At 40.6% G+C, this 10,911-nt stretch overlaps 1 protein-coding gene across 1 annotated transcript in view; it reads right to left on the reverse strand.

Moving 5' to 3' along the window:
* LOC105540019 (ATP-binding cassette sub-family A member 13-like) overlaps positions 1-10,911 on the reverse strand; it is a 37,132-nt gene that overhangs the window by 10,832 nt on the left and 15,389 nt on the right. Inside the window, exons 5-7 of the mRNA XM_011980510.1 lie at positions 5,562-5,699; positions 4,293-4,473; positions 1,389-1,607 (exon numbers count right to left, since the gene is read on the reverse strand). Coding sequence (XP_011835900.1) covers positions 1,389-1,607; positions 4,293-4,473; positions 5,562-5,699 — 538 coding nt within the window. The remainder of the gene's footprint in view (positions 1-1,388; positions 1,608-4,292; positions 4,474-5,561; positions 5,700-10,911) is intronic.

Below are 10,911 nucleotides of genomic sequence, written 5' to 3' on the forward strand. Positions count from 1 at the left end.
CCTGCTGCAGACACACACCCAGCTCCATTCTGACCCTTGACAGGTCTGTCTGTAGGTTCTTGCCATTGATGATGATGTTTCCAGAAGTGGGAGGGGTAGGAGTGAGCTTCCAGATCTCAGGCTAATCACAATCCCCCACTCATGAACACCTACTTGCTCAATGAAGTTCAAACTCCTTATGGGGCAGAGCCCACCGCAGGACAGATGGCCTGCACACTTAACTACCACTGTTTGCTGAATCGATGACTCTAGCACTGGATTAACGTTTCCACCTCCAGCTACTCTCCTTGACTTTCATTGCTCCACTTCCTCCTCCAATCCATACTGTGATCCATGGTCATCACCCTCAAACACCACTTTGTTCTCTAATCAGGAACCTACTGTCTCTCCCTTTTACCTCTGGTCTAAACTTCTATCAGTGTCCAACAAGACAGAGCACATTGCCTTGCTTTTGCCTTGCTTCCCATCCTGGATACCCTACTTCCTTTCCACCTATTCCCATGTATTTCCACCTCTCCCCACATATTCTCAACTCTAAATCTTCCCTGTGCTATTCCACATTCATATAGGGTTCAGCTCTCCATGCGGACCCACCAATATCCTACCCATTCTTCGTGGCCCTACCAGTACTTCTCTGCTCCCTGCCTTGTGCAACCACTTAGTCAGCATGACCTGATTCTTCTAAATTTGAATAGTCTTCAAATACAGGCCTTCCTGGCCCATGCACCACAGTGGCATGATCATAAATCAGGCTGTCACCACCTCTTGCCTACATTGGCCACTCTGTATTCAGTCTCTCCCATGGTACCTGCTACGATCTGGTAGGAGTGAGCTTCCAGATCTCAGGCTAATCACAATCCCCCACTCATGAACACCTACTTGCTCAATGAAGTTCAAACTCCTTAGCATGACTAACAAGGCTCTTTTTTTCTTAATCTTTGTGTGTGTGTGTGTGTGTGTGTGTGTGACAGGAGGGAAGGAAGGAGTTGAGGAAGACCTAGGGATCAAAGAGAGAGAAGGCAGACTAATCAGTTTCTTGACAACCAGTTCTCCTGTTGCCTTTTAATTCTTTTCATTTCAGGACACCCCTAGGGACCATTTGCTCTAGATACACAAAGCTTCCATCAACAGCCTCTGTGCTTACATGTGCTCATCTCTTCCCCACATCGAAGACAAATCAAATCAAATTCAATGCCTTCCCACAGAAGCCTTTTCTGACATTCTCAGTGTTGGTGGTTGTGTCATAATTCCATAGTTAACAACCATTTGCTAATTATTTCCTCTTATAAATGTAGACACAGATGATTTTTTAAGTGTCTCTTTCTAGTGTCTTCACTTCCTTACACAATGGGCAGAGGCAGGAGGAACAGAGACAACTGTTTACTAACTGATTGACTTGCTGATGCAGCTCCTTCTTGGTCAACTGTGGAGACTTTATGGAAGCAAAGAGCAGCAGATGTTCCCGGACGGTGAGGTTGTCCAACAGGATGTCCTGCTGCAGACACACACCCAGCTCCATTCTGACCCTTGACAGGTCTGTCTGTAGGTTCTTGCCATTGATGATGATGTTTCCAGAAGTGGGAGGGTAGAGCCCCGTCAACACAGATCTGCCAGAGAAAATAAGACAGCATGGAGAATATGTATTGCTGGTACTGTGAGCGTCAGCAATCCAGTCAGCTCCAGGATGGCGCATGCATCCTGCCAAGAGCACTCACCCTCGCTGTCCTGGTTTTTACACAATCAGTTAAAAGGTGTGAGGAGCTTGAGGGCACATTGGCTGGTTGATCTTGAAAAGGTGAGTTTAACATAATGTTTATGCTACCACATGAAATACAAATGCTCCTTGACTTCTAATTGGGTGATGTCCCAATAAATCCATCCAAAGTTGAAAATATTGTAAGTCAAAATGTATTTACATGTAATCTACCTAACATCACAGCTTAGTCTGTCTAGCCTACCTTAAATGTGCCCAAAACATTTACATTAGCCTACAGCTGGGCAAAATCAACTATCACAAAGCATATTTTATAATAAGGTGTTGAATATCCCTTGCAATTTATTGAATATTGTACTGAAAGTAAAAAGCAGAATGGCTGTATGAGTCCTCAGACTATAGTTTCTACCTACTGTGTATTACTTTCACTCCATCATGACATCAAAATATCATTAAGTTGAACCATTGTAAGTCTGAATCGAGATCATAGAGCATCATAGTTGTATGGGACTTTAAGACGATAACATTCAGCTTTCTACAGATGAGGAAACATGCTAGAGAAATGACATATATACCTAAATCCTCATCATTAAATATAATCAAAACAGAGATGCAAAGCTAGGCCCCAACCGTGGAGCCAGTCTTCCTTCCGCTGCTCCCAGGATAGTCTGTGTGTGTTAAAACCACAAGAACTCAAGCAGCCGGCCACCACAAGCTCACACAACTAACTTTACCAACAGAAGCCTCAGAATTGCCTAGTTCTGCTTCCTTGCTTCAGGAAGTTTATTATTTAAGTTTTAAATTGGTTCCTTATTTCTGAAAAGTTAAACATGCCCCTACCACAGGACCTTGCAAATCCGCTCCTTAGTATTCACACATGAGAAATTAAATGTGTGCTGACACAAAGCTGTATGCACAAATGTTCACAGCAGCTGTGTTCACAATCACTGAAAAGAGAAACAACCTCAATTGCAACCCATAGATGAAAACATAAAGAAACTGAATTGCCTCCATACAGTGGATACCACTCAGTTGTCCCAAGGAGCAGGCTGCTGGCCCACCACCACCATGCCTGGGTCCCCAAAACAGTCCGCTGAGTACAAGAAGCCAGACATGATCCCATTTACAAGAAATTCTAGAATAAGTAACCCAGCTTTTAGTGACAAAGAGCAGATTAGTGGTCACATGAAGGCCGGGGTCAAAGGAGAGCACAGGAAACCTTGGAGCAGCATAGAAAGGTACTGCATTTGTGGTGCTTATTCCAGCACTAACCAAATGTGTCAAAACTCATCAAACTGTACACATCAACATATACTGTTTACTGTGCAAAATTAAACCTCAATGAACTTAAAACTCTTTGCTATATTATTTTCAAACCTATCTGGGGGAGACTATAAAATAGTTTATACACATTCCCTGGAAGTCTCAAAGATGGTTGTTTTAAATAGTGAAGATCCCATCTTTGACTGATCTCTCAGCCTTTCATCTAAGAATTGCCAGGTGGAGGCAGCCACTTAGGATGACTCAAAACATACTACAAATGTACACTAAAAGCAACACAGTCATTGAACCTGAAATCATCGAGAAACTCCAAATGTAATTCTCATCATTCTACTAAACAAGCAGCTCCGGTTTTCCTTGTAAGAAATGTGTCTTAGTAAAAGCAGGGTGAGAGGAGCTGTCTGGCTGAGTCATAATTTGTGTAACTTGTGGTTTCCCAATTTTCAAACACTAAAAAAACACTCAGACTCATTTCCAAGTCCATTTCTGTATCCCAGGAACAAATAAAAACTGTCCATTTTCTTTCTTTCTATTTTTTCAATATGAGATTTCTGAAGTTTCATGTGTTCTACCTTTCTTATTAAGTTTGAGGCAAAGCCCTTCTCATTGTTTTAACTAATCACATGCTACATATTTAGTGAGAAAAAGAACAAAAGAGAAAGTGATTTGTTCAAAAGAGATATTTCATAATTTTAGCAGTTGAACCTTAAACCTTCACTTCCACAGCCAGCCCAAGGCTGTGAGTGTTTGAATTCCTTGTTTCTCTGGGAGGACATGATTTGATTCTTTAATCAAATCTAAAGCCATTGGATCCTAAACCAAACATCCACCTTTAACGAGAAAAGAACCACACAAAAACCAGAATATGGAAAAGAAAAATAATCAGGTGTTGAAAAAAATTGCAAATACCACTGTGATATTCCTCTTCCTACAGATATGCAAGCAAGATGATACTTAATGGGACAAATGCTGAAAGTGCCAAAGGATTTGCAAAGACTAAAGTACAACATGGTAAATTATTTGTAGAAAATACAAGAATTAAGGCTTTTGAAAAGCTCTCCACCTCACCCCTTTGACAGGGCCCCAGGCCTACAGTGCACCTGTGCGGTTGAGGACACAGGGCCTTTCTCACACGGGCACTCATGAGGGGCTCTGCCTTTCACCTGTGTCTCTAAACTCTGTACTGAGACTCAAAATTCTTAAAAAAGGAAAAGAAATCAAACTTTCTGTCTCACAGGTAAACTGAAACTTTAAGAATCAAATGCCCAGTGTTTGATAAGGGTAATATGGGACCCACATGATAGTGGTTTTCCCGGCACCATTTGTCCCCAGCAGGGCGGTGATTTGGTCCCTGTAGAAGGTGAGGCTGAGGTCTTGGACTGCAGCCTTGTGGCCCTCATATTCCTTGGTCACAGACACCAAGGTGACTCCCGGGGGACTTCCTTCAAGCTCTCCTTCCCTGTTTTGCTGTGATGACCCTGTGAGAGAGATGAAAATTCATTGTGAAAAGACTTCAAAAGCCCTGAAGATCATGCTCATATTTATTAATTCAGTGTTCTGCTTTGAAATTGAATTCCAGCTCTGTGAAGCACACAAATCAACTCAAAAATCTTTCTTTAGCAAGAACAAGAAGCAGACTACATAATGGCAAACACTAAGTGATATCACTGATTACAAAGTTTTGAACCCTTACGATGACCATTTTGTAAAAAAAAAAATAAAAATAAAAACACACACATGTATTTTGGTTTAAGTAGAGAAAAAACAACAGGCAGATTAGTTACACATAAAATATTCATGAGAAATAGTCTCCTGAGGAGGTGAGAATGGATAGGTGCTTGTCGATGTGTTCCACATTTTCTAAAAGATTCATAATTCAGAAAAATATTTAGATTGTTTAGAGTACAATGTTGACTTGCAATCTAAACCCACCATGATGGGAGCTTGTTTATCTCTGAGTGATGCATCTCTGTTTCCATGGAGATGGCCTATGAATTCATCCTTTGGCAGAGGTGCCCTGTACATGCACCTGCACCTGCAGGAATAGGCCATGACTCTGGAGTGCAGAGGCACAGGCACAGTCCTGCCCCTATCTCCTGAGAACCACAATCCCTATTTGTAAGGGACAGCGGTATTCTCCCTCACACAGGAACACTGAATACACCAGCATGGGTGAGAACACTTAAAAATTTTAAAGTACTTTACATAGGGTAGCTACCCGTCTTTGCTTTTATTTCCTACACATATTCATTTTGGGACTAACACTTCAATTTTACTAAATTGTAATATACACACAAATGCACATAATGCATACAGGGAAGGACGCTAAATAATAAATAATGGGAACTCCCTGGGGTTCCTGGATTTCACAGAACAAACACTGTCAGGGCATACTGCCTCACATCTGTGCCTTGTAGCTGTTTCCCAGCCCAAGACAGCCTAAATGTAAGTCTCTCTAGGAATCAGCACACACTTGCAAAGGCTGGACCAGAAAAACAATAAAAATCAAAAACAAAATGGATCAGAGGAAAAATACATGCATCTAATAATTCTACTCCTTACAAACCTTTACTGTCAAAGTTCTCATGGAAGAAGAACACACTGGAACTTAGAGAATATTGCCTTTTTTCCACCAAGACACCCACACTCTTCCAATATGAGGCAGTAAAGGGGAAATACCATGGTTTCCGTAGACCAAATGTTCCTGAAAGAGGAGACAATTAAAATTAGTTTAATTTTTTTATTTAGATGAAGGTACTGTATTAGAATATCTTAAGTAATTAATATAAAATGTCATTCCATGTTAGTATTTTTAATATATGTCCCATATACAAAAAAGTAATATCCCAAGGCACAGCTATTAGCTTTGCAGTGGAGCCCTAACTCTCCCTTCTCAGTCTGATCCACGGCCATGTGTTAAAAGCCCCTCTCATCCACTTCCCCCAAGACATCTTTAGAGTAGGGGTTCAATAAACGCTTTTTGGATAATTGCTGAATATTCCCAGAGTAAAGTGCCACCTTGTCTCGCACTGCCCTTCTATTTTGTCATTGTTCTTCTTTTGCCTACCTTTGATGTTTGCAAGGATTCCTAAACAAGGGGAAGAGCATGAGTTAAGTGCATGAGGGGATTAATCAATTGAAACGTCCACAAAGAAGAATAATTCATAATGCTAACATTTCCATATGAAACATATTATCATTCTTCAAAAGTATTCTCCAAATTCATTTCAGCCCATTTAACATTCACTTTGCCCTCATTACATGCTGAAATGAGAAGGGATTTCATTATTAACACTTTCCAATTTTCTTTTAACACATCCATTCTAGTTTAAGTTTGATGAATGCAACTTACCTAAAGGCCTAAATTCTACAACTGATTAGAATTAAAAAGGCCTATAGAAAGACTATTATAGCACTTTGATCATCAAGCAGAAGAGAGATATGCAAGCCCTTGCACTTTCTAATCAAAAAATAGAAAGAGATGTTCAGGCACTCAAAGGAGAGCACATGTATTCATTACCTTTTGAAAGTAAAGGGAAGGTTTGCAAAATTTTTCTCCCATTCTATAGAATGGGAGAAATGTCTGTTTACTCTGTCAATAGTTTCCTTTGCTGTGCAAAAGCTCTTCAGTTTAGTTAGATCTCATTTGTCAATTTTTGCTTTTCTTGCAATTGCTTTTGGCATCTTTGTCATGAAATCTTTGTCTGTGACTATACCCTGAACGGTGTTGACTAGGTTGTCTTCCAGTGTTTTTATAGTTTTGAGTTTTACATGGTATTGACTAGGTTGTCTTCCAGGGTTTTTATAGTTTTGAGTTTTACATTTAAATCTTTAATCCGTCTTGAATTAATTTTTGTATATGGAAATAAGGAAGGTGTTCAGTTTCAATTTTCTGCATATATCTAGCCAGCTATCCTCACACCATTTATTAAATAGAAAATCCTTTCCCCATTGCTTGTTTTTTTAGGTTTGTTGAAGATCACGTAGTTGTAGGTGTGTGTTCTTATTTCTGGGTTCTCTATTCTGTTCTGTTAGTCTGTGTGTCTGTTCTTGTACCAGAACCATGCTGTTATGGTTACTGTAGCCCTCTAGTATAGTTTGAAGTCAGGTAGTGTGATGTCTCCAGCTTTGTTCTTTTCACTCAGGATTGTCTTGGCTATTCAGGCTCATTTTTGGTTCCATGTGAATTTTAAAACATTTTTTTCTAGTTCTCTGAAGAATATCAATGGTAGTTTAACGAGAATAGCATTGAATCTACAAACTGCTTTTGGCAGTATGGTTATTTTAATGATATTAATTCTTCCCATCCATGAGCATGAAATGTTTTTCCATTTGTTCTTGTCGTCTCTGATTTCTTTGAGCAGTGGTTTGTAGTTCTCCTTGTAGAGACCTTTCACCTCCCTTGTTAGCTGTATTCCTAGGCATTTTGTGTGTGTATGGTACTTGTGGATGGAAGTTTGTTATTGATTTAACTCCGGGCTTGACTGTTGTTGCTGTATAGGAATGCTTAACTATGCATCTGACAAAGGTCTAATATCCAACATCTATAAGGAACTTAGATAAATTAAGCAAAAAACAAACACTCCATTAGAAAGTGGGCAAAGGACATAAAGAGACACTTCTTAAAAGAAGACATACATAGGGCCAACAATCATATGGAAAAACCTCAACATCAATGATCATTAGAGAAATGCAAATCAAAACCACTATGAGATACCATCACACACCAGTCAGAAAGGCTGCTATTAAAAGGTCAAAAATTAACAGACGCTGCTGAGGTTGTGAATAAAAAGGAATGCTTATACACTGTTGGTGGGAGTGTAAATTAGTTCAACTATTGTGGAAGACAGGTGGTGGTTCCTCAAAGACCTAAAGATAGAAATACCATTTGACCCAGCAATCCTATTACTAAGTATATACCCAAAGGAATATATATCATTTTATTATAAAGACACACGCACACGCATGTTCTTTGTGGCACTATTCGTAATAGCAAAGACATGGAATCAACCTAAATGCCCATCGATGATAGACTGGATAAAGAAAATGTGGTACATATACACCACGGACTACTATGCAGCCATAAATAGGAATGAGATCATGTCCTTTGCAGGGACATGAATGAAGCTGGAGGCCATTATCCTTAGCAAGCTAACATCCTTAGCAAAGGAACAGAAAACCAAATACTGCATGTTCTCACTTATAAGTGGGAGCTCAATGATGAGAACACATGAGGGGGAACAACATGCCCTGGGGCCTTTTGGAGGGTGAAGGGTGAGAGAAGGTAGAGGATGAGAAAAAATAACTGATGGGTACTAGGCTTAATACGTGGGTGACAAAATGATCTGTAAAACAAACCCCCATGACACCATTTACCTATGTAACAAACCTGCACATGTACCCCTGCACTTAAAAGTTACAAAAAAATAAATAAATAAAGTGAAGAGAAGTTGTTGAGCTGGTGTCAGGAGTAGCACTGTTGTTTGTGGGCTGAGTTGTGTCTCCCCAGGTTTCACAGGTTGAAGTTCTAACCCCCTGTACTTCAAAATGTGACTGTATTTGGAGACACGGTCTTCAAAGAGGTAATTAAGGCAAAATGAAGTCACAAGGGCGAGGACTAATCCAATGTGAGTGCTGTCCTCATGAAAGAAAATTTGGACACAGATACACAGGAACGACACAAGGAGATGATGCCATCTGCAAGCCAAGGAGAGTGGCCTTGGGAAGAACCAGCCCATACATATACCCACATACTCAGGCCTACACCTTGATCTCAGACTTCTGGCCTCCAGGATTGTGAGACAATACATTCCTGTTGTTTGAGCCACCCAGTCTGTGGTACTTTGTTGTTGCAGGCTGAGAAAATTAATGCAGGCAGGCGTCCTCCAAGAACCTTGCAAAGCAATAACCATCCCTCTGTAGGAAGAGGATGAGTAGCAGCTGGATAATCAGGTCATATCACAGCCAGCATTCCACTCACTGTGTTCCAGGCACTGTCCAGGGTATCTGGTTGTATTAATTCACACAGTCCTGTGACCACCAACATGTCAGGTACAATTATCACCTCTACCTTCCCAATAAGAAAAGGAGGAACAGGAAGGCTTGCCCAGTGATGCACAGCTGGTGGCTCGCGAAGCTACACACTGGTCAGCCTCTCCTCTAGCATCTCCTGCCTGTCTGAATACGCAAGTGCAGCCATGAGGATGCTTTGGGTTGCCTTTTACAACAAGAAAGAAGCAGTTTCTTCCAGCACCAATTACACAATAAGCCCCTGTTGATACATACATGAGCAATGAGTGTGTGGAAACCAAAGGAGATAGAAAGCGAGCAAACACATCAGGAAGATTATTCTCACAAAGCTGCAGGTCTTGGGCTGAGAGGCCTCCCAGGCAACCACACTCAGTCGCAGCTTAAGTGGGCACCACCCTTAGCAAGGACAGTAGGCAATGGGATCCGGATGCCTTTAACTGTTTATATATTTGAATTAGTAATTAAAATTCTGGGACTCTAGATGACACAATGAAAAAGTGGGAACGTACATCTGAACATAGAAAAAGCAAAAATTATTTAAACTTGCAAAGTAAGAGAAAGGTGCAGGAAGTTATTACTTTCATTTGAGGAAATATTGAGCAGCCATTAACAGTACCTTCAAAGATGTGGATAAATGCTTATGACAAAAATATTTTTTAAAAACATAGAGGGAAATTTACATATAAAGTATGAACCCAACTAGGTACAGAAAACTGTCTGGAAAAAGCCTGGGAAATGTTAGTTCTGGTTAGTGAAATCAGAGATAATTGAATGTTTTTTTCTGCTTCCTCAAAAATTTTTCCTGTTTCTCCATAAACTTTTCAAACATTTTACAATAAACACATATCCATCTGATGTATTACAGCTCAAGTTTTCAGAACCATAGGGGAGAAAAGAATATTTCACACATGCACATTCTAAAGGTGAAATAAGGCACAATTTGCCTGTTCCAAATGAAGTCATTGAACACCTTCACATTGTGAGTGTACGCAAGGAAATCCTGAAGCAAGCCTCAGCTCTGCTTCACTTCGATACAAGTGGAAGTTGTACAAAGATAAATATGATTTCAAACTTTGGGCCATGACTAAAAGTGAGGATCACCATACATGTGTGTGTGTGACACACACATACCCACACACACATGCACACACACAGGCATTCACACACATGTACACATGCACACATTCATGCAGCACATGCACACATGTACACACACACAAGCGTGCACACATAGGCAACTGCAACAATGTCAGGAGTCACCAGTTTCTTGCAATGGAGCTAAGTCATTACTCTTTATTAGTTGTGTCCTTGTTTTCTCACTTGAGTCTTTGGGAAATGACACCTTACTGCAGCCCTGACTTACTGTGGGAGATGCTTTGCTGAGAAATGAATAACTAAGCATTTTGTACAGAGGTAGGAGGACAGACTCTGGTTCATCTCCCAGGGCTCACAGTTCCAGCTGTCAGCCCAAGAATGAGCAGGACAGGTGAGGCCTCAGCACAGTGACGAAGGAACACAGCAGAAGTCCCCTAGATCTGGAACATCGTATCCCTTGCCCTTCTGTTCTCCGGTTTACACCTTCCTGTTCCAGGGAGATGTCAGTCATCAAACAGAAATCAACTAGTCACACCCTCTAGTGGTATGAGGGACACACAGATGAATCAGGCAGAGACTGCACCTTCTTAGGACCTTCATTCTAGTACAGGTGACCAAAAAAAAAAAAAAAATCATTGAGAGAAAAACGCGAGACAATACTGTCATTGTAGGGTTTCCACCTACTCAAAACAAAAGCAGGCCCTTCAACCCAAGAAAAAGGAGTGAGAATGAAAAGACAGAGATGCTGGGAGGGATGCTAGATTCAGAAAATACAAACACAGGATGTCCAA

The sequence above is a fragment of the Mandrillus leucophaeus genome, unplaced genomic scaffold (assembly GCF_000951045.1).
Source record: "Mandrillus leucophaeus isolate KB7577 unplaced genomic scaffold, Mleu.le_1.0 Scaffold2133, whole genome shotgun sequence".
Taxonomy (NCBI): Eukaryota; Metazoa; Chordata; class Mammalia; order Primates; family Cercopithecidae; genus Mandrillus; species Mandrillus leucophaeus.